At 36.2% G+C, this 25296-nt stretch overlaps 1 protein-coding gene across 3 annotated transcripts in view; it reads right to left on the bottom strand.

Moving 5' to 3' along the window:
• Positions 1-822: 822 nt before the first annotated feature.
• The window catches only part of LOC122556644 (CCR4-NOT transcription complex subunit 6), an 87834-nt gene continuing 63360 nt past the window's right edge, over positions 823-25296 (bottom strand). For all 3 annotated transcript variants that reach the window (XM_043703610.1, XM_043703611.1, XM_043703612.1), the window contains exons 5-12: positions 24319-24423; positions 24167-24235; positions 17876-18033; positions 17355-17509; positions 14165-14319; positions 10585-10818; positions 6119-6321; positions 823-4578 (exon numbers count right to left, since the gene is read on the bottom strand). In XM_043703610.1, the coding sequence (XP_043559545.1) occupies positions 4366-4578; positions 6119-6321; positions 10585-10818; positions 14165-14319; positions 17355-17509; positions 17876-18033; positions 24167-24235; positions 24319-24423 (1292 nt within the window). In that variant the 3' untranslated portion in view covers positions 823-4365. The remainder of the gene's footprint in view (positions 4579-6118; positions 6322-10584; positions 10819-14164; positions 14320-17354; positions 17510-17875; positions 18034-24166; positions 24236-24318; positions 24424-25296) is intronic.

Genomic DNA, 25296 nt, shown 5'->3' with positions numbered 1-25296 from the left:
ACAGATTCTACAGAAACTCCGTTTTTGGATGCAGATATAACATCCAACATGGAAACAGACCCTTTGGTCCAACTCGTCTGTGCCAACCAAACAAGTTTTGGACTAGTTCCCAAAACTAAACTAGTTCCATCTGCCTGTATTTTGCCCTTATTCCTCAAAACCTTTCCTATTCATGTTCTTATCTATGTATCTTTTAAATATTGTAAATGTACCTGCATCCACCATTTCCTCTTGCAGTTCATTCCACACAAACTGCTGTATAAATAAAGTTGCCCCCATGTCCTTTTTAAATCTTTCTCCATTCACCTTAAAAATATGCCCCCTAGTTTTGAAATCCTCCACATTAGATAAGGTGAATAGCAAAAGTCTTTTTCCTATGCCCCTATAATTTTATAAACCACTCCTCAACCTCCTGCAGTCCAGTGAAAAAAATCTCAGCCTTTTGCTTTTTTAAGCTCAAACCCTTGATTCCCAGCAACATTTTGGTAAATCTTTACTGAATGCTCTCCAATTTCACAATACCCTTCCTATAACAGTGACCAGAACTGCATTCAGTACTCCAGAAAAAGCCTTACCAATATCCTGTACAACCTCAACATAATGTCCCAACTCCTATACTCAAATGTCTGAGAAATGAAGGCAAGGGTACTAAATGCTTTCTTAACCACCCTGTCTACTTGTGATACAAATTTCAAAGAAATATGTACCTGAACATATTACCCAGAGATAGACCAATCATTAATTGCATAAGTCAATATCATTTAGTAAAGACTCAGGCTTGTGCTATTAAATTTCTGATATGAATAAACACAGCAAACAAAGTTTGAAATAGATATACAATTTATTGTCCAAGCTGTGAGTAGGAAAAATACACCTGTGCACAGGAACAAGCAGACCCTGTTTATGGAAAACATCGTGCTATCAACTGCTATTCAAGCCAAAAAGTTCACATAACATTTAAAAAGCCCTCGTTTACCACTTCATCTCAAATCTGACTTTAGAGCTGCCTAGGTAGCTGTAATTTTTAAAAATTACTTAGTGCAGATGTAATTGCTGGTTTGATCAGTGCACCCATGAAAAATGGTAAACAAGAGTTGCTGCAGTGCATTATAGAGTGAAATCTGTAGAAATAGGTTTAGCACAGAACTAAAGATGTCCTTCTATCCTGAGTAGTGATCATCACTAAAGAAAATGGGGAGAAGGTTCAGATTTATGTAGCCTACAAGTTACCATCAGGACTCACTGGAATACACTTGTATTTGGACGTGGTAATGAATGTGACTGTACACAAAAAGTAACCTGGTCTGTTACTTTCCTGAATATGTAAATGGGGTGTCTTAACCTTACATAAAATGCACCGATGAATTTTTTTTGCATTCTGTAAATCCAAATTTCTACATTTGTAGGACTATGCAAAAAAACTGCATATAAAAATTCCCACAAATACCCTACCAAAGAGATAAAATTTAATTTCAGTACAGTATTTAAATAAGACGTCACATTTTAAACAGTCACAGAAATTAAGCATACAATAGCATTTGGATTTGGTCTGTGAATTAACAGCCCCTTTGAAATGTGAACTGTATATATCCATTCTAAGTGACCATGAAGCTGAAACAATGAAATCAATACTGATTGGCCATTTGCCTGATTTACTTCAGTTTGGGGTTTCATGATGTACATTAATAAAATGGTAAAGCAAGGAAAACATGAGTAAACACCTTTTATTCACACTTTACAAAAAGCTACTCATTAAATCTACTACAAACAATACTACCAGTAATTAGTTTACTGATTATAAATTGGACATGTTTGCTAATTGTACAAACAAAGACGACTGCAGGTCCCAGACAAGGGTTCATTATAAATCTCTCATGGGTATTTACTATATCTTTAAACTTAGTGAGCTTTCCAAAATTTTTCATTCTATTCTGGTTTTGTCTGCACCACCTTTACTTAAGTGCTTTGTCTTATTAATTAAATGTTTTAAAAGTTAAAATTTGTCACAATCCATTTAACTGCATTCCACATCAACTGTAAACTGGAATGAAGACTGGTCCAATTTTCTTTAGTGTCACGTTGTGTTCTTTTGTCTCTCTGCCTGCAGTCGAAACTATAAAGCTAGATCAAACTATACCTCTGGCTCATTCAATGCATAATATAGTACAAGCTAATTCCAAAGGCTCCCCCTTCTTCCCCCTAGCACCTTAAACGAAAGCACAGCAAAAGCTAACCTACTAAAGCTTGCACACTTGGCTTTAAGAATATGCTACCAATGGCACAATGAACAGAGAGTAGAGATATAGCTCTGGTCCAGCTGAAAAAACACAAAATCATGACTGTTTAAAAAATAATGGATTTGAAACTTTGTCTGGAAGACCTGCATGCAAAATATAGCTCAGTTCTAGTTTACACTGCTTCAGAACATTAAAATACCTACCAAGGAATGCTACTTCTCTACAAGATCAAAGCACACGACAATGGTGGTGGTATGGTCTCACATGATGCAGCTTTCCTTGGTGAAAAGTAGCACTGTGCAAAGGGACAGAAGCAGTGCTAGGGTACAATGGGCTAAAGTTATACTCAGTACCCTACTGTACCCAACCTGATCAACAATGTGGTGTTCATTGCTCCACAAGAAAAAAAATGCCACAGAGCTTATACAAAAGTGTCTTCATAAAATCTCACAAATCTTAACAGTTTTTATTTTTTTAAAAAAATCTCAAAAGAAGATGCTCAGGATTTCTCTGCGTGCACAGGCAGTGCTGGTTCCAAAAAACCCCTCAGAAAATAAAAAAAAGTTGATGAGGCACGTCATGTAAAAAAAAATTAAGTCAGAGGAACTTGGGTAAATTCAAAGATTATAAAGGTTCAAATGCTGATACCAAATCCTGAGGAGTGAAATACTTGAATTTAAATCAACAATGTCCTCAACTGTAAAAGTAGTACACAAGTTACAAACCCAGAACAGTGCAAATATTAGCAGAGAAAACCTGTTGCAACTTCTTTTTTCTTTACAAATGGTTTTTTTAAAGCATGAAACAGATAAAAATTTAGCCTTAGTTTACAATACAATCATTTTTCCAAATCTGTTTTAAATCTTTTTAGTACAAAACGCCTTAAATCAGGTCTTCTATGGTTCATATACAATCATTAAAGGCTAAATTCAAATTCAAATTTATACAAACACTTCTCAAAATTGTGGGAGTGAAGTATGGAAAGAAAGGTCCTCATTGGCTACTACTGGCCTGAAAAGGTAGTGCTAGACAGATTTTGTGTGCCACAATACACAGTTGATTCCTCTTTAGTAAAATAGTTTACTATTTTGTCAAGTAGGCAATTTTACACCTGTATATTATCTTTAAATGAACATGTAAATGAACCACTAGAGTTAAGACCCAAACAGCAGTTTTAGCAATGTTTACAAGGACGTTATGGAAACATTTTAGGTTCTTCTCATTTTAACTTTGGTTTGACGCACTCCCAAGTTTCTACTGAGAGAAAAGAAGTGCGCTTGAGGGCTACTGTGCATTGAGGAAAGTTTTGTTTTGAAAAGAGGAGTGGGAAGGGAAAAAAATCCACATTTGCAAACTTAGATATGGGCAAAAGACTTCATGTCTGACCAGGAATAAAAAAAAACTTACCACATGGTAATCTTAAGGGATAATTAAACAAATTCAGGGGAGCAAAAATGGAACGAGAAATAAATTTCTCTGTGAACATTTGCCATTCAAGTCTTTAAAGGAACTTACATTCATTCTTGAAAATTCTTTAAGCAATCAAATATTGTTAGATTACAACACTTTCATCCCATCTCCATTCCACAACACTATGCCCCATGTAGCAATTTATTAGACTTTCCACCATATTACAAAAAGTTCAGAGAAAAGGTGACAATGTAAAATGTTTCATTCACTTAGCTGGATTTCAAAAGTGCACAACTGCATTTTAAAGAGAGCTTGTTCTGTGAACATTCCTACGTAAATAAAACATTGCAGCAAATTGCCTCCCCTTCCCCAATCTAAAAGGAATCAACTGTATAACTTATATATAGAGACTGGAAATTTTGCTTCATTTTACACCAAAAATGTGGAAGCAAAAAGCAATAGCTTCGTAAAGATACCCATTTTCGGCATTTGTTGACAGTATACAAAGTAGGAAACAGGGCTCAGAATTTCATTATCTGCAAATAGCACCGAACTACTATTGTTTATTACTCAGACAATCTATCCAAGAAACAAATTTTAAAATTGATTAAGAACATAATTTAGACAATAATCCTACTGGCCATACTTCACTCCTCAGTACTTTGATTTTACAATTTTACAAGATTGTTTAAGAGGCTTCCCTCCAAAAACTACACAACTACCTTCTGCCTGGCAGATGGATACCATTTACTGGTGACACAAAGGGCAGTAAAAGCTCCAGTTGTGCAAAAAGTGAGAAATGGTCAGATGGGACATGTGGATGTGGGCAGCCGCTGATGCTGTTTTCAATCAGCCAATTAGGATCCAAAGGTCCAAGGACACCCAGTATGTTAATATGAGGCTTTGAGTAGAAGATGTAGTCAATAATACCCTGCAGTCAAGAAAAATAAAAGTTAACTTTTTTCCTAAAAATATGATATTAAAGTATAGGTTTGTACAAAAGTTTGATACCATGTACAAGCTGAATTATCCAGGTAATATCAAACAGGAAACAATGCTACAAAGCACCATATTGCAGCATTTGACAAAATACTTAAGGTTTAGGGTGATTTAAAAAAGAAAAAATCGCTGATGCTGAAGTTTCTGTATTTGTGGCCAAATGTGCTCTCTGACCATCCCAAGATAAATTCTAAATAAAATAATCCACCTAAACCATTAAGGAACAACTTTCTTTAGCTAACTCGTGTGGTCCCCCCTGATTCTCTGAACATCCAAATGATGTTAGTTGACCATCCAGATTCCTGATGAAGGGCTTTTGCCTGAAACATTGATTTTCCTGCTCCTCGGATGCTGCCTGACCTGCTGTTCTTTTCCAGCACCACTCTAATCTAGATTCTGGTTTCCAGCATCTGCAGTACCCATTTCTGCCATCCCAATTCAATGATCTGTTCCTGCTTTTCCCCATATCTTTTGATCTCTTTAGCCCAAAGTGCTACATTCAATTCCTTCTTGAAATAAAACCATGTTTTTGCCCAGACTGCCCTCTGTGGTAGCAAATTCCACAGCCTCACCGCTCTCTGGGTGAAGAAATTTCTCCTTAATTGCAGTTCTAATTGTTTTACCCTGTATCCTAAGACTGTGACCTGTGGTTCTGGACTTCCCAACTATCAGAAACATCCTACCTGCATTTAACGTGTCTGGTTTTGTTAGAATTTTATAGGTGGCATGATTGACGTATGAGTCACGGTTGAATCGGTTAGGATTATATGCACTCAGGCTCAGAAAAGTGAGAATGCATATAATGCTAACTGATTCAACCTTGTCTCATACGTCAATCATTCCACCCCAAATTCAGTCTGGCAAACCTTTGCTGCAATCCCTCTAGCAAGAGCATTCCCCACAGATAAGGTGATCAAACCTGCACGCAATATTCCAGGTGTGATCCCACCAAGGCCTTATAAAATTGCAGCATTAAAATTCACATTAACAACAAAAGGATCAGGTATTTAACCTAACAAACTACATTTTTTATAGGAGATTTTTACAAAAAGTACAGTCCTCAATTGGCATATAGTCTGAATTATGATTTCCCATTTTTTATTTAAATTAAACTGAGTACTCTAAAGCTGAAGCCTTTAATTAGGGGAAGAAAGGACAATGGCAACGGTCTAAGTCTAAGTCTATGAAACCCAACACAAAAGATCGCTATTACCATTAAACTAAAGGGTGTAGGACAACACAAATTTTCATAAGTGGTGAAAAAAACCATGATTGAATCAAAAGATCTCATTAGAATTTTCACAAACCAAGTATTTTGGACTTTATTGAGACATTCACTCAACTTTAAAAAAGATGCCCAAATGTTAAAATTAACCAAATGTAAAACACATTTAATTTTGGCAGTTGACTATAAAAGTGTAAACATTTCCCTGGTTTAATGGGTAAACATCAACTGATACTGAGGTACTTACTTTGAAGTCAAAGGTATAATTTGTATAAGGCATTAGGCCATTCTCATAGGCACTCTTCAGCTTAAAGCCATGAGTGATCCTTGCACTTGGAGTTCCATTTTTTCCAATATTACTGAATTTCATTAGACAGTCACTATATCTCAGTTCTTTAAAATCCTTGTGGTTTGTATCAACTCCTCCAGTGGCCAAGTATTCTACAACACCTGAAAGTCAGCAAAATAAACATTTTTAGCCTAAAAATAAAACAAAACAAATTCTATTTAAATTACAACTTTGCTATAGAAATTATTCTGAACTGCTTCATTGGAATAAGAATCAGGCCACTTAACAGAGGGTATGTGAACATGAGGTGTCAAAGGAGTAAATAGGTAATCAAACACAGTGAGGGAGGCATTGCACTTGTTTCCAGAGCTAACCATGTACATTAGATGTTGGAGTGTACTAAATGTATTCTGAGTTAGATTTTTATTCTTTAATTGGAATAGGCAGCAAACATATTCAACCAAGAATAATTGTAAAATATTATAAAACAAAATACTGACGTCAACTTCTGGGCATAGCAGCACTAAAGTACAGTAGAACCTCGATTATTTGAACACGATCAAGGTCCCGATGATTGGGTAAACTGTGTTATTCGAATATTCAATTATCCAAACAAAATACTTCCCCACCCATGTCGTTTGGATAATCGAAAGGTGCCTCGTAATTATGCAAAGTGAAAATTTCCCCAAGTACCTGCTGTGGTACAGAATTTTAATAATTGCTATAAGTCCATAAAATAATAAATGGTAGAGGTGACATGACATATAGCCTTTTCTGGATACCCCGGACTCCTAGAAGGCAACCAAACAGCTTGTAATGCCCAAACGATAATGTTTTATTGTTACAGTGCAGGAGGCCACTCAGTCTATATTATCTGTACCAATTCTCTCATGTTCAAATTTCTCTCCTTAGCCCAGCTCTTGAACACACTTGTGCTAGTCATGGTTTTGGACATACTGGTTACAATCAGGTTCCTCAGCAAGAGTCATACTTGGGTTGAGGTGGTAATTAAAATGGCAGAAAACTGACGTGACCTTCAAAACTCAATGTCCATAAATGGTCATTTTCTAGCAAGCATCATTGAAAGAAAAAAAAAATTCAGATAAATATTTAAAGGAAGTGGAATAAAAGGTGGCTCAGGAATCTTATCAGATTTCTCAATAATAAAACATCAAAATGTGATCTGCTTCGACACCAGTTCGTGCCTAATACAGCCCAGGTCAAGGAGGCATTGGCACTGGACTGGTGAATGGCTGTACAGAAGACAGGTTGACATAGGAACAAGAATAGGCCATACAATCCTTCAAACCCACCGTGGGCAGGCATAGCTGAGAAAAGTCCTCAGCTATGATACTGCTAAATGTTGGAGTAGGTTCAATGGACCAAATGATCTATTCCAATTCTACTGCTTGTTGTGTTCACCAGTTTCCATATTCCTTTATGCTTCCAGTTCACAAAAATCTAGTAATTGCCTATGGTACGTCATTTTACTAATGTAAGACTTTTTAGATGAAACCTGACATGCTGAACAGAGCATGTTGCTAAGTTAGTGAAACACACACATCCATGATTGAAGAAAAAGAAATGTAATAAGAAATCAATGATGGCTGAAGACTAGAAACTCAACCGAAGCAATTTTGTCATGGGAGCTATGCAAGTGTTTGAAAACCCAGATAATCTCTCTCCACCTCACTCTAGCTCTAGATGCAACTACACAGAAGCAGTGACATGAACCTGTTTTTTTGCAGCACCAGTGATGTGAACATAGTGTAGCAAGAATTCAGCTACTGAGCAATTGACACAGAATTTGGTAGAATGGAGAAATCACACGAAGTGCCGCAAATTGGAATTTCCCAAACTCATGCCCAGTCCACTCAATAATAAACTGTTAATTGCAGAAATAAACAGTTTTAGGCTAAGTAATGGATGAGTTATAGAATAGTTTGTTTAAATCTGTTACTTACTTGTGTTTATCAAAGTTTTATAAAGCCCAAAAATGTAACACAAGGGACTCCCTGACACTTCATGATATTGCCAATCCTCTAAAATTCCATGCCCCTTGTCCCAGTAATTTTTTTTATCCATAGTCAACAGAGTTCATCGGCAAACAACACCAAACAGAAAAATCTCACAATAAAATACGTGACCTGAAACTCACTTCAATTGCTCCCAAAGATTGTTACGAAAGGTGATAAAGCAGTCCTTGTAATGATTTTGATAGATTCTAGAAGAACAGGTTAGCATAACCTAACTCACTGAGCGAGAGAGAGAAATCAGCTAGCTTTGTTGTCTGACATACACTCCTTGTCTGTTAAACATCACACTGAGAAAGTGCAATATAATAACAAAACGTACTGGCATGAGAATGTTTACAAACTCTGACTTCATACACAAGAGTTGATTTAGGTGTTTACGACACAATTACATTCCTGCTCTTTAGTAAAACAATTTATGGCATTTTATATGGTATAATGAATCTGCCCTTGCACAGTAGCTTACTTTATAAAATAATGCATACACTAACTTACTGAGAAATAAAATGGTCATTTATTAGAGGTTTTAAAAACTACCTAACCATAGATCAAGTTTTTCTTTGCTACTCCAATTAAACCACAGACAGCGAGCAGAGAATATATTCTACCTAAGTGATAAAAAGATAGATATTTGAACATTTTTATTTTTGCAAAAGGTTTGATTTGAATAGCTTTTGAACAAAGTTATTTGTGTGCCAGCATTCACTGGTTATCAGTTGTTTATTTCTTATCCAAGTGTTCGAAAGCTACATCTAATAGCAGAATTGTCTAAGTTCCAAGCAATCCCATGTCACGAGAATATTTTGTAGGAAGTAAAAATCTTGTGGAATATAGAAGTGACATTAACAGCAGTGAAGTCATTATCAGGGATGAGAAAAGAGACCCAATGCCTAGAAACATCTGTTCAAGTAATAAATAACTAATTATTGTAATATCTTAAAAAAGGTGGCCACAAGAGTTTCAGAGAAATGAAACCAAGCAATAAAGAACCACATAGCAACTAAACAAGCAATATATTATTATCCATTACGTTAGTACTTAATTCAATCCATCAACTTAGTAAAGATACCTTTGCAGAAACAACCAAATCTAACGTATTTTAGATTGTTTTAAAATCAGTAATTGTAAATTAGATCCCCAGATACAATGGCTTACTCTGGAATAATCAAAAATCATTTTTCTCACACAATTCTGAGTATATCATTACAACTAGGAGGTAAATTTACAACGAACTGTTGAAGCTACAGAAAATAAATTAACTTTGAATGATGACAATGCCCAAGAAGAATCGTTCACGCACAATGTGATCACAAGGAATAGGTAAAACTTACAAGATTCTAAATTGAAGCATAGGGTGGAAATTTCTTTCACATAACTTCAATTAACCAAATTTCTAAGTATTGTCATGATCACATACAAGTAGTTCCTCAGAGTGTCCCTGAACTAAACATTTGTGCCAGTTTGCTCATAGCTCCTTTAAATTTGAGTATTTCAATTTAAAAGCAATAGGCAGCACAGGATTTTTTTTAAAAAGTGGATTTTTTTCCCCCAGTAATGTAGTTTTTAACATATTCATTATGCTACATATGCTGATGGAAAACGCCAGCCAAAGATTCGAAGAACTAATGAGCAATTAGAACATTTGTGGTATGATTTGTACTAGATATTTATTATTAAAATTTGTGGAACACAATTGCATGATTTTTCCTCATTTTTCCCCCACATACTTTTTAATAGCTCTCAATTTGTCAAATATTTCAAAGTTTAACACAGTAATCAACTTGTATTCATCTAGAATCCTGAGGCGTAACAAAAGTCCCTAAAGTGCTTCAAGGTGACTGTGGAGGTAGTGAAAGATGCAGTAAAACAAGGAGAAAAACTGTGACCATTGGGAGAAATGCAGTGAAACAAAAGGGTTTAGGAAGAGCTCTGGAGTGTGAGGACTATAATTGGGTTAATAACTGTTACTTATGGTAGAATGCAAGAAAGGTGGAAGGTGCTTTGCAAAATAGCTTGGAAGAATGTGTCACACATATGGATATAGAATTGGAGGAGTCTGGGATGGTAAATGCAGGACATTGAAGAATATGAGTAAATCCATGGAGGAATTTTGAACCAATTAGGTTGGCCTGGAGGTGCCAGAAGGGGCAATGACTTATCAGTCTTTATATAAAAAAAGTTTATACTTTTGTCAAATGACATATTGGAGGGTCACCTTTGTCACAGCTTATCACAATGAATTTCATCAGTTAACAAATTATTTTCATTCATAGTTCACAATATTTCTGACTGAACATGTGTTTTTAACATTCTAGAAAGAAATTACTAGATGTAATTGATGAATTAAAGTACTGGTGCCACCGTATCACAAGGTACATTAGCAATCCTTACCTGAATCTGGCAATGAATTGAGATCTGCACACAGTACAAGAGGAATGACATTAAGGTCTCCTGTGACAGCGCCAGGTCTGAGTGTACGAGATGCCTTTTCAATTATATTCTTCACTTCAGACAGGAACATCATGGTTTGTATCAGTTTCACATCCGAATACTCAGGATCCCAATGCATATGTGCATTCGCAATAAGAATGAGCTGCTTTTCCACACCATGAAATGACTTCCCAGCTAAGGTTGAAAAAATTGTCAAACTGTTAAAATGTTTTTACTATTCTAGTAAAATATTTTCAGCAAACTGATAGTGCCCAAATATGTTCTCAGGTGTGGAAACCCATACTAAATACTATGCTTGTATAGCTCTCACCAACAAAAGCTTATTTCCTCATATCTTTGGGATAAAACTGACAAAAGTTGGGTAATGTCCATTTGTTAAGATCTGCCCATGTATACTGCTATTTCACACCAATTTTAGTAATACAGTAATGCCTCAGCCTTAAATTATCCCCAATTGTCCAATCCATACGCTTAAAATTTCTGTCACAGAATGTGGGTACGTACTATCTGCAAAATCACTAATTGTTGCTCATTCCCCAATTTCCCTTGAGAAGACAACTGTGAGCTGCCTTCATCCAGTGCTGCAATTAAGGTGGTGTAGATACAGCCACAGTACACACACTCCTCATTATATGCAGATTCGGTTTGACATAGTTGAGGGGTCAGTCCCAGACATGATTTCCTTCCCTTTTGAGACGCGCCAACGGACTGTGAGCTCTTTCCTGGTAGATAGGGGATTCGATTATGACAAATCTGTGTTATTTGTGTTAACTGCAGGAGTTTTGTGTCCATGTACCCCCACAGAAAACAAGGATTTGGTGAACTGTTGGATAGGGCAGAGGAACTCCTAGGCTCCAAGTAACTGCACAATCTAAATGACAATTAAATTTCACTGACATATTTTCTATTTTTTTTAAATTTATAAAAAATGTACAGCTTTGAGTCAAAAATACACTTTGAATGCAAAGTCAAAATCTTGCTGAAGTGGTCATCCTGCTTTATCTGTTCTTTACTACACAGTCTTTATTCTCTGTCAGCAACATCATACAAAAGCCACAAAAAGACCTGATCCACTCTCACTAGTATCTTTACATGCAGTTGAGGAAGTACACTAGGACAACACATCTATCCTAGGACAAATCAAACAGACACACACGAGAATTCGAAGATGGCATTCCAACCAGAACTTTACCAATAAACACACTGACTTTGGATCCCATTTACCACCCCCTGAGAAAAAGAACAGGAAATGACATCACCACAGGAAGTGACGTAATCAACCCAAGGAAAACCTAAACACAAATAAAAAACGGGCCATACCACCAGTGCTTCACAAGAGGCTCACTGATGATGTTACCTAGTATGGTGACGAAATGTCTGAAAATAAACCTTCCAGCTAAGTTAGCAAATTTACATCTTGCTCTTTAACAATAAAGGTCCATCCAAAAATGTATCAAATTTCTACTTAAAAAGCAACTGCAGCCTTCCCATTAAGGCGAATTGTTTTATACTTGAGGGTGTTCCAGAAAACTTCATCCAGGGAGATGGAATTAATATCATGCAAGACATCAATGCTCATACCAGGCACACTCAGCTGTAGCATGGTCAGATGCAGGATGATGCTCTCTCCATTTTACCTAATGAGACTCATACAAATAATTAGACATAAAGAGACAGATATTTCCTATGTTGTGGGGTTCAACAGGCTCTTACTTGGCCATCTTCACAACATTCCCATATTAGGTAGATTTTTTTTTCCACAATGTTTTATAATTAAATGGAGATTACAGGATCCAAAAAGTGATACAAAGAAAAGCAACACCATGCTCCAGATAGAAGTTCTCCTGCCAGCAGTTACAATGGCCAAAATAGAATGCTGTAGATAGCAATAGCTTAGTGAACACCAATTACATTTTCCCTGACTGGGCCTCCCTAGCAAGATTTACATTATTGTCCAAAACTACTTACATATCAGGAGAGATCTTGAATTTTTTCTTGAAAATAATATTCATGGCATCATATCTAACTGAGAATAATGATTTTTTTCCCCCTTGCATTGGCTTCATATTATTAATCTTACACGTATAAAACTATCAGTTTTTCAGTTTATGTCCACTCCAATATAGCAGTGTCTCAAAACTGCATAGGAGCAATCTCATAATAAAAAAATTGTATTGACAATATTTCTAGAGCCAGAAGAGGCGGAACTGGAGTTGTGTTAATTAAGCCAATGGCCATTTGGCATCATTCAGGCTGACTCTCAGAAGCAAGGTCATTTCTCTGCAATCAGGACAGAGCAAACTTTTGACCCTTCAAAATTTACCTGATTAACCAAATTCGTCATTGTTTATACTACCTTCTTCTTCGTGACTTCATATCTTTCCGTCACATCTTTGAAATTGCCTGGATACATTTTCCAAAATGATACAGAGATAACCTTTAGGTCCATTATGACTTTGAAAGAGTTGTACAATTAGGCCCAATCATTTCCTATCACCCCATACTTTTTCCCCTTCAAATATTTATCCAATTCCCTTTTAAAAAATATTATTGAATCCATCATGTTTTCAGGCGGCATGTTCCAGGTCATAATTTTACGCATAATTTCTTTCCTCTTTTCTCTCATCTGTTTTTGCCAGTCACCTTAAATCTATATCCTCTGGTTAACAACATGTTAATCACAAGAAACGGTTTCTCTTTAATAACTGTCAAAACCTTTCATGATTTGAAATGTCACTATCAAATTTCCCTTAACCATCTCTACCCAAGGACAGCTCCAAGTCTTAATATTTCCACATTATTTCCCTCATATTATTCTGGCAAATTTCTCTATCATCTCTAAGGCTCTGACAATCTTCCTGGAGTGGGGAACATATAACTGACCACAATATTCCAGCTGAGAGCTAACAAAAGCTTCAGCACAATTTCCTTGCCTACATTCATAAAAATAAGAATCCAGTATTCCTCTTTAAAAAACAGCCTTCTCATCATGTCCTGCCACTTGCAAAGATGTGTACTTACATCCCACTTCTCTCTGTCCTGTACCTTCTTAAAAATTGAATGACTCCGTTCATTTTGCCTCTTCTCATTCTTCCTGACAAAATGAACCACTTTGATTCGAAAGGATTCACTGCTAAAGGTGCTATATAACTTATTCAGATGGAACAATTACCTCTTCAATACAGTGACCAAGTAAAACCAAGTATATATCTAACATTAATTAATTCAACTGTCAAAATGGGGACATAAAGTCCAGTTGCTATGGACAAAGGGAAACACCAGATATCTTTGACAAAGGAATAAGATGTAAGCCAAGGCATAAGTCTCAATGCAGCAGATAAAAGGCATTGGGAAAGGGAGTCACAGAACTCAATACCTTAAAATTACCAACTACTTAATTCCAATCAGAAATAGAAATCAACTTTAAACTTATGTTGAACAAAATGAACTGCTCTGCAATTTTTACCATTAATTTTTATTAACAAGATGTCATATTCAGATTTTGCTAAAATACACTTACGGAATAGCTCAAAAGAATCCTTCTGCAACTCCAAGAGTACAGCAACTCCGATGTTATCTTTTGTCATAACTCTGTTCAACATTGCTTCTGAACCATCTGAATTTGCCATGGCCAATTGGTTGAATTCAACAGTGTGGTTCTGAATCAGACAAAATCTATAAACAGAAAAATTTTAAAAAGAGCTGGTTAGTGTTTATAACATAAACATGTAACTCTAATAAGTTTATCCAAGAAAGAGTTGTGTTAGAAGTCCTGGATTCAATTGAGTTGAACGAAGTACAGAACAGCAAGGAAGGAGCAAACACTGGATACCTGAAAAAAAAAAACCCAGCAAGATGCTAGAAATATCTAGCAGTCAGAATGCCTCTTTAAATGTTAAAAATAGGTTAATGCTGTCTATACCTACCTGAAATTTTTCCTTCACCTGCTAACAGATCTCTCATCCATTTAAGATACCAAAAGCTTATATAGTTTGAATAAAAGTAACTATTCCTCCCTTTATGAAAATTGTCCTATCAATATTCAACCACAAATGCTAAATCATACATATTTAAAAGGTCTGTTTACTGTAAAATGCCAATCTACAGCTGCTGTTAATTTAATATTCTTGCTTTGCAGTCCATGCCAATTTGCATAGAAATATACAGCAGTAAATTATCAGCAACTGCACTACACTTAATGACTCATCCAAATAGCTATAAAGGTCCCAGCTATAAACTTGTCATGGCTGTCATCATACATAATGTAGAATAGGCGATGCGTTTAGATGCAGGCTCACAATCATGCCAGTCCTATGTACCTTATCTTTAAAAGTGCACCACCTTATTACCTGGATGTAAACTGGAATTCATCTGTGGATTCAGTGAGCCAGGGGATTATTTGAACAAAAAAAACCTTGAAATAATATGCATTAATGTGTCATACACATTCTAGTGTATTTCACATTGCAGCAGAAAACGCTCAACTTTAACAAAGAGTCCGAAAGCTCAATCAAATTTGTACAATGAGATACACATTCGTAAAGAAGGACAAATCACTTGAGAAGCTGAATTAAACATTTTAAAGAGCCAATGAAGCAAATGCGTCACATGGAAATAATTCACATCTTATTTTCCTCAATGTTCATAAAAATGCCATGTCAAACAAAAATATAATATTCTAATGCTGACATGTAGCTGTTGATCATTAAAGTCTACATGTTGTTAAGTGACCTCTAGAGTTGAGCCAAAGATTTTAAATTGGACATTTAGGTTTAGAGATAAATAATGAGACAAACTTCTCAGAGTACTTGATGAGAAATTAATTGCTTGCTACTGAATTCTGGGAAAGCTAAAGCCACTGACATCAATCCAGTATAACTTCAGTTTTCCTACCCACTGACTCTATTCCTCACCCTGGAAACAGTTTGACATGCCAGATTGGTTGCAAATTCAAGGGCAAGTATCCAGCCATTTATGACAGAAATTCATTTTAGTGTAATGGTTAATATAAAAAAAAAGCTAGGAAATTTATTTTCATAAATTGAGAAATTTATATCAGTGAAGACAAATGAATTTTTATCGTTTGTAATCATATTTATTATTACAGGTAACAAAAGTTATTTTAGCAGCATCATAAGTGCACATACAAGTACTGTAAAAGCGAATAATATATCTCAACTCCTTCAGTGTAATAACTAAATTATAAAACTTTTGTCAGTTGGATCACATAGAAACCACAACATATCTGATCTAATTAGCTTACATATATAAGTGGTGTGTCCATGACCAACAGGTATTGAGTGGGGTTTTAAAAAAAAGATTTTCTTCCCACAGCCCCTCAATTTTGGCATCATAATGGCTCAAAAAGATTCCAATTGTGAAGTCATCTCTTGTAAAAATACATCTGATTTTGCAACAAGTAGTTCTCAATTTAAATCACATTGCCCAATCAAGATTGACTATTCAACTACCAGTTTTCACTTTGGGGACAACTAGCTATTTGGATGCAAATGGTTCTAGTTGAACGTTTGTTTGTTTCAAGTTATTTCTCACTCTACTCTATATTTTGCATGTAAAGTCTTTTGTGAAACAACACAACCTGGCCAAGTTTTCGAGCACTTTTTAAAAGTAAATGTTGTAGAATATTAACTCATGTAGCTTTACTAATACAGGTGAAAATGGATGCATCTCAAAATAAACTTTTTAATAACCATTTAGTCAAATGATATGTAACTAGCCCAAATCATTAATTGAAAATAGCTTCAAAATTGTTTCACTTACTAGGTATACAACATTCAGTTTCTTCATAAATGTTAAAAACTATTTAAAACAGTTATTAGAGCCTTCACTAAAAAGAAAGGAATTACTTAAAGATCTTCTTGAAAAAAAGGGTGGAGGGCAATCAGCAGAAATTCTTAATGGTGATTAAGAAAAATCTGAAAGTGCGATACATGTCAGGATTGGCACTATACTGTAATGCAGCACTTTGTTTTAAACTTGCACAAAAGGTTGCAGAAATTTAATTTGAATATGGTACAATTACATTTAAAACAGTTGCCATCTTTTTCACAGAATCAGTTGAACTGCATTTAAAAAAATTAGAGCAACCAAGGAGAAATTCCTGGCCCCTTGTAGCCATGGAAAATACACAGTGAAGATTCAAGAGAATACAAGTATGAATTAGAAATTGTAGCTGTGAAAAAGAAGCAAAACAAAAATCCCTCCACTTCCCATTGGTATAGAAAAAAAAGTGAAATGTTATGTTTTCAGATTAGTGAAAAGGTTGTGTATAGAGCTACAACGATAAAAGATTTAAACTGGTTAGTGGACTGTAACAAAAAAGGTTACTGAATGTAATTATAAACCACAAAATTGAAAGAAAACATTAGGAAAAGTCTTTAAACTCAGGCAATCACTACATAAAAAATTCAATGCAAGTACGTATATAAAAAGATTGCAATATTATTTAAGAAATAAAATATTTATTAGGAAAGAAAGAAAACATTAAACAGGTTTAGGAATGCAGGAATAGGGTCAAGGGCTACGGTTTGGACAGTATTAAACTAATGGCTCTATGAATTATCTTCACTGACTAATTAATTCCCCTCTCCCATAAAGTGTAACAGTTCTCTAATGGATCACTGAAACTCGGCAGTTCGAGAAAAAGACAACAGGCTACAACACAAATTTTATGCTCATTACAAACCTACTTTTCAGTCTTATAGAATATTGCACAGCCATCTACATGCTTCCGATCAGATTCGGACATTGTCCTGGCTCTGGATTTGGGGCTGAAGAAACCATCATATCCATGTTCTTTAAGTTCAACCAGGAAAAAAGCGAAGTACTGTTCAGTTTCAACTTCCTACACCAAAAAGGAAAACCGTAACTGAGCAGGCAAAGAGACGAGAATTGTTGGCAATCTTAGCATTACTGTGACCAGCACAGGATGGGAACCATATATTATAGATACAACCCCACAGTAATATTCTTGGATATAGTACAATTGTGAACATTTATTTCGTCCCGGTACTGGCTGGTTTCAATATATTCAAACATTTGGCACAAATGCAACATGAATAGAAAAATTCAAACAATGAGAATATCGATATGTTTTTATTTTAAAAAGCAAACATGGAATCACATTGGCTAGTCAACAGCTTTAAATTAATAAGAAGTATTTGCAAAGAGCTCCTTTAGCAAAAATGATCTGAACTACAGAAAACTTTACCTGAAGACTTATGATATCCGCATTGCAGTTCAAGATTTCTTGCATAATAGATTTTTTCCTATATTCCCAGTTCAGTGCCCATGATGGACAGTACCCATATAGCTGTCGTGTGGCATATTTGTCACATAATACGTTGTAGCACATGACCGAGAACAATGCTGTAAAACAATACTTCGGTTTTTAAAAAAGATTGAAAAAAAAAATCAGGAATGAGTTAGAAACCAATAAATGAATACACAAAATTTAGGCCAATGCTCAAAATGTATGCTGCTCATCTGCACTCAGTAATCTGGAACAAAGACCTATTTTCAATATAAGATTAGCTAATCACATTCCAAATGAAAGTACAAGCACTGAAAAGTCATATTTGCATTTCATCACAATAAAAACTGAACTGTAGTTAGAGATATAAAAACTCATTCTATGACCCGCCTCCTGCTGTTTTGATGAGAAAATCTGCAAATATTTTTATCAACTATTCTACATTTGCTTAATCAATTCCAGGTGGATTAGGTTGTTTCACCATATTCACTTCCAGTAAGAACAAAGCAAACAAAAAGGAATAGGAATGGGCCATTTAACCCATTCAGCTCATTCCAGAAGATAATGTTCACCACAACTCAAACTTCCTGCCCAGTTGCCACACACTTTGATCCCAAGTTCAAAAATCCATTCATCTTTACTTTGAATATACATGACGATTGACCATCCAAAATCCTCAAGTATAGAATGCCAATAATTCTCAATATTACGAGTGCGGAAACTTATCTTAGATTTGCAAAACAATTGTTCCCATTTCCTGAGAATGTCTCTTATTACTAATGAAGATCCAACCAAAATAAATAGCCTTTTAACATCTATCAGAATCTTGTTTTAACGAAATCATTTATCCCATTCTTCATTGTTGTGTCAGGGCCCAAAAAAATCACATGACACCAGGTTATAGTCCAACAGATTTATTGGAAAACACAAGCTTTTGGAGTCTTGTTTCTTCTTCAGAGCACAGCACATCAGTTCAAAAGATAAGGCTGAAGCATTCACAGTAATCTTCAGCCAGAAATGCTGAGGGGACAATCTATCTCAGTCTCCTCCAGTTGTCCCCAGTACTGCAGATACCAGTCTTCAGCTGTCAGCTAATTCGATTCACTCCATGTGATATCAAGGAACAATTGGAGGCACTGAAGTGTGCTAAGGTTTTGGGCCCTGACAACATTCCCTTCATAGTACTGAAGACTTGTGTTCCAGAACTGCCAATGTTTTATTTATCAGTCCTACCTTATTCTCTGTTTTGTTCCTGCTTGCCCTGACTTTTTGACTCGCTTCTTTTCTCAGTTGTACCTGTCGGAGATTGATTTATTTCCTCAGTATCTCCCTGGGTCCCATTCCCCCTCCTTACTAGTTTTAAATCCTACCAAGCAGCTCTAGCAAATCTCCCTGCTAATATATTAGTCCCCTTCCAATTCAGGTACAATGCACCCTTCGTGTACAGGTCACCTCTACCCCAGAAGTGATTCTAAAGATCCAAAAATGTGAATTCTTTTCCCATACACCAGCTCTTCAGCCACGCAATCATATGTAATAGCCTCCTATTCCAACCCTCACTAGCTCATAGCACTGGGAGTAATCCAGATATTACTAGCCTCGAGGACCTCCTTTTTAAATTCCTGTCTACCTTTCTATATTCTTCCTTCAGAATCTCATCCTTTCCCCTTCCTATATCATTGGTACCAATGTGTACAATGACCTCCTGCTGGTCCCTCTCCCCTCTGAGAACATTCTGTACCCTCTCTGAGACATCCTTGATCCTGGCACCGGGGAGGCAACACACCATTCTGATTTTTCGCTGCTGGCTGCAGAAACGTCGGTGACCCTGACTAGACAGTCCCCTAACACAATCAATCGCTTGGAACTTGCTGTACCCCTCATTACATTAGAGCCAGTCTTGATACCAGAAACTTGGCTGTTCATGCTACATTCCGCTGAAAGTCCATCACCCCTTACGTTTTCCAAAACAGCATACCTGTTTGAGTATAGAGTTGGGAGGTCACGTTGCGGCTGTAAAGGACGTTGGTTAGGCCACTTTTGGAATATTGCATGCAATTCTGGTCTCCTTCCTATCGGAAGGATTTTGTGAAACTTGAAAGGGTTCAGAAAAGATTTACAAGGATGTTGCCACAGTTGGAAGATTTGAGCTATAGGGAGAGGCTGAATAGGCAGGGGCTTTTTTCCCCTGGAGCGTCGAAGGCTGAGGGGTGACCTCATAGTGGTTTATAAAATCATGAGGGGCATAGGTAGGATAAATAGACAAAGTCTTTTCCTTGGGGTGGGTGAGTCCAGAACTGGAGGACATAGGTTTAGGATGAGAGAGGAAAGATATAAAAGGGACCTAAAGAGCAACTTTTTTCACGCAGAGGGTAGTGAGGGTATGGAATGGAGCTGTCATGGGTAGTGCGTGTATGGAATGGAGAAAGGTCATGGAGGCTGGTACAATTGCAACTTTGAAAAGGCATCTAGATGAGTATATGAATAGGAAGGGTTTAGAGGGCTATGGGTCAAGTGCTGGTAAATGGGACTAGATTAGGTTGGGATATGGACGAGTTGGACTGAAGGGTCTGTTTCCATGCTGTACATCCCTATGATTCTCTAACTGCTGCTCACCTAGCCAAGATCTCCCAGTACAGTTACAACACTGGCATCTACTCGACAATTTGGAAAATTTCCCATATATCCTGTACCCAAGAAGCACAATAAATCCAACTTGGTCATTCACTGTCCTAGACTACGTTTGGTTAATAAAGAGATGGAAGGGGTCATCAATAATACTAACAAGCAGCACTTGCTCAGCAACATCAGTTTGGGTTCTGCCAGGCCCACTCTGCTCCTGACCTCATGACAACAGTGGTTCAAATCTGGACAAAAAAGCTTGACACCAAGGCCACATTTGAACAAGTGCAGCATCAAGCAAAACTGGAATCAATGGGTATCGCGGGCAAACTCTCCGCCGGTTTGAGTCACATAGGACATATAGGAAGATGGGTGTGGTTGCTAGAGGTCAGTCATCTCAGCTCCAGGACACCTCTTAAGGAGTTCCTCATGGTAGCATCCTCGGCCCAATCATCTTCAGATGATTCAATGACCTTCCCCTGCATGTTCAGTACCACGTGCAACTCAGTTTCTGAAGCATGTTCAAATGCAACAAGACATAGACAAAATCCAAGCTTGGGCAAACAAGTGGCAAGTAACATCCACACCACCACAAATGCCAGGTATTGATCATCTCTAATAAGAGACAATCTAACCAGGTGTCCCTTGACATTCAATGGGATCAAGATCACTGAATCCCCAAACATCACCTTTGGGTCTTCCATCGACCAGAAACTCATTGGACTCTCCATATTAACCAGTGGCTACAAGAGCAGGTCAAAAGCTAGGAATACTGACATGAGTAACTTACCTCCTGACTCCCCAAAGCCTGTACATCATATACAAGGCAGTCAGGTGTGATGAATACATTCCACTTGCCTTGATGCAGCTCAAATAACCCTAAGAAGCTTGACATCATCTAGGACGAAGCAGCCTGCTTGGTTGGCACCACATCCACAAGCATCCACATCCAAATAACAATGTTATGTTTGTTATCTACCAATCCAATGGGACAGTTGGTAAAATTAGGGAATTTTGAGAAATCACAAATATTGCATCCACCATTGCTGTAGTAACCATTTTACAACTGCAGCATAGAAGCTCTCAGGTCTATGGGCTTGTTAATTTTCAGTTCTGTTAACTTTTTAATAATAAATTACTTTAGCTTCTACCCTCTGATTAGCCCCTTGGTTCACCATTATTTCAGGTATGCGTTTTGTGTTTCTACTTACTGCTCATTATAGTTTCCCTTGTCGCAGCTTCTAAAAATGATCAAAGTTTGGTTTTGCAACCCTTTTTCCAAAAGGTTCTTGTAAGTTTTCTTACAATTTGCTTGTGTGCTCCTGATAATTTTGCACCCATACTATTTTAGCAATATAATAATAAAAATCCAATTTACCATAACTCTACAGTGTCGAGCTAATTCTGTATCCACACATTTAACACCCTTTGATCCACATACTTCAAGTTTGGTAATATGCTATTATGTGACCTGTGAAATTTCTGTCAAGTTTACAGTGTATACACACATTAGTTCTCTCCCAATTATGCTGAAGCTCATTGCCAAACATGTACATTTCAGATTGCTCCTTTTGAGAAGCAAAGAGGGTAGATGAGGAAGGCATGACTGCCAATAGAAGAGATTAAAGCTTTTGGGGTGTGTGCACACGTGCATGTGTCTCAATGCACATGCAAGAGATCAGAACTGGAGGAATGCTGACATCACCAGGACTCAAGGCGAGGGGAGATTATAGGGGTATGGCTGTAGAAAACCAAGGCCATGGAGTATTTGAAAACAAGGATGAAAATGTTAAGATTAAGGAACTGTTTAAAATGTGATTGGCGCAATGAATTGAGCGGAGATACACTAATGTCACCTGATGGATTGTTGATCTTAGATTCATCTAGGCTTTCTTTTCATGTGTCATTTTAAATCCAATTTCGTTAGCTATTGAGGAGCTGAAACTTTTGTTCTACTTCCTTAACTCTAAGAATGCATTTAATGCGTACTTGGTATCCTTCCCTCTTTGAGGCATACCATTGCTCATTCATCTTCTAGCCTACCAATTTTGATTTCTAAGTGACCAGCGCCAGATTCTTTTTAAACTCACTGGAAGTAATCCCTTTCCAGTTTTCAAATTTGATTGCTCCTCGTCCATAACAATTCTTAAAGATACAATATTGAAAACTGTTCAACAACATTTTCCAACTGAAAAATGCTCCACTTTGCCTACCTCATTTTTTCAGAATTATATCCAATGCCATGGTCTTCATTAGATTAAAAACAATAATTGAAAAAGTTTTTCTGCAATCACTGCAGAAATTCCTCATCTTTTGTTTTTACACTTTTTTTCAGTTTACGCATTTTAATCGAGACCCCTCCCATTATGGCAATTTTTGTTTTTACAGTATCTTAAAAATATGTTTGCAGTTTGCTCCTTCATCTTATTCTCTCTATTGGTGGTCAGTCATGGTGAAACAGCTTAACACAAAGCAATAGGTTCCTGTTTATAGAAAAACAATTTACATACTGTAATTATCCCTACTGTTTTGACCTCAGCTGCTTTTATTATGGGGCAAATCAGATCCCAGATTGAAATTTGGCTCGATAGATCATAGGTTTGTTTTTCGCATTTTTAACAAGATGGTTTACACAGAAACACAAACGTGCAAAACCGCAAGATTTGGGTTTAACTCAAAAAAAAACAGGAAATGTATTATGCAAAAGAAGCGAAGATAAAGTAGCATAAAACGAACTTCTTACATATAACACCAACTTAAAGATGTCGAATTACAATGTAAAATACAATTTTATTCATTCCAAAAGCACTCCTTTACAGTACTCACACCAGAAAGAATTCCCTCCTCTTTCATATCTGTAAGGCTCAAATTCAACTGTACCTTCAATTCTCCATCTTGAGAATCTGCTAGCCTCTTCCAAGAACCTTCATATAAATGAGCTAAATGTTCTCACTTCAAAAGAACCTCTTCAAGGTCTTAACCAAAAAAAAAGTGATTAAAAACTTTTAAACTAAACTCCTCACACTGAGGTAACCTTCTGAACAGTCCTAAACAATTTCCCTTGCCAAAGATTTGGCAATTGCCCAAACTAAAAAGCTTTCCCTCCCAGCTATGGGTGTTTCAATGTATCAACAAAAAAAGAGAAAAAAAAACCTGTTTACTAAACTGAAAACGTAATGCAAAACCTAACACACAAAATAGTTTACACTGCTCACTGATAAAACCCTCCAAAGTCAACAATTTCTCATTAGTCTCACTCACACTGCTTTTTTTTTTAAAAAAGATACATTTCCATAGATGTACTTACAAGTTAATAATGAAACCGTTTCAACACAGAAAACGTGCAAATAATAAAGATTTAAAAGCCAAAATCAAATATATAATATATATTATTAAATTACACACCTTGTATCACAGTACAATGCACAAGCTTTGATGAACAGTACAACTAATTCACCTAATTAAATTTAACCAGTCAAATTAGGTAATGTAACTACAAAATTCATGTTCGCACATTTTCATACTTTGGACCATATGCTTAACATCTGAAAGTTTGAATTTCATTGGATTAATGGTTAATTTCAATTTAATACTCAACACAGGTTTAAAAAATAAAATTAATTTCACCTGAGGGATGTGCCCGTTCTGGTTCTTGTAAAACAATCCATGACCTTGGTGGAGGCTGTTCTGGCTGAACTATTGAAGATCAAATTATATATTAATTTGATAAAACTTGCATCTTGAAAAATTTGAAATAAAATATGGTTTTATTTACTTACTTCTTTTTGAAGTACCTGCCAAATTATCAAGCAAGTAATTCAGTAACCTACGAGTTCCATCTGGTTCCTGATAGAGACTAAGAATTTCTTGCGCCAAAGGATTTCCTACAAATCATATGGAAGCTTATCAGCCAAACTGGTCTACAAATCTATAATATTGTTATCTATCAATGGAACCAATATTAAGCTATTTTGGTAACTTTAAAAAAAACATTTAATTAATCAATTAATGCATTCTCTTCCCTAATCAAACGCAACCTTTACTACTGAAAACAATTAAATAAAAACCCAAGTCAAAATTCATGATTTGAGTTCAGGAAAAGACAACTAGTTTCATTTCAAGAACTACATCCATGAACAGAAGTCATCTGGGCATGAGAAGCATCCTCAAAATTATTTTTATTTTCATGAAGGCATTCTACCATCAATTTAAAGCTCAAGCTACTGGAGCTGCATTGCATTTTATCAAGATGTCACAGGTCAATCCGACCGTTTTAATTTGGTATCACAAGTAGCACTGCAAGGCCTAAAACATCAGCTAAATATCAGGTTTTTGCTTTGGTTGTTTTGGTGTCTTGATCAAAGTACATCCAGTGAAAGGCTGAATCCACAGCATGTAACAGCACTGGAAAATATAATTTATCAAAGGGGTTCTCCACTAGTTTCTTGAAAAGACTTCAAAAGAGTCCACCATAAAAACTCAAGCAATGTGTTAAATCAAAACACCATGGTATAGATGGAATCAAGCTATTAATTTGTATGCTTTTAAGTTTCTCAAAACTTCTTTTGTTGGCAATAACTGTCTTTTGAGACAATCTTCTGCTAAAATAGTTCTGTATTACAATTTGCTTTTCTCACCGGTCTGGTGTAACTACCCATTAACAAGTATCTCAAGTCACTGTTTCGTCCACTAAAATCATTCTTATTTAATGCAAACAGTACGGAGGCAATGTTTAACAATGAAGCTGATTGGTTCTC

This window comes from Chiloscyllium plagiosum, chromosome 14 (genome assembly GCF_004010195.1).
Source record: "Chiloscyllium plagiosum isolate BGI_BamShark_2017 chromosome 14, ASM401019v2, whole genome shotgun sequence".
NCBI classification, from domain to species: domain Eukaryota; kingdom Metazoa; phylum Chordata; class Chondrichthyes; order Orectolobiformes; family Hemiscylliidae; genus Chiloscyllium; species Chiloscyllium plagiosum.
This window is presented reverse-complemented; position numbering and strand designations above follow the sequence as displayed.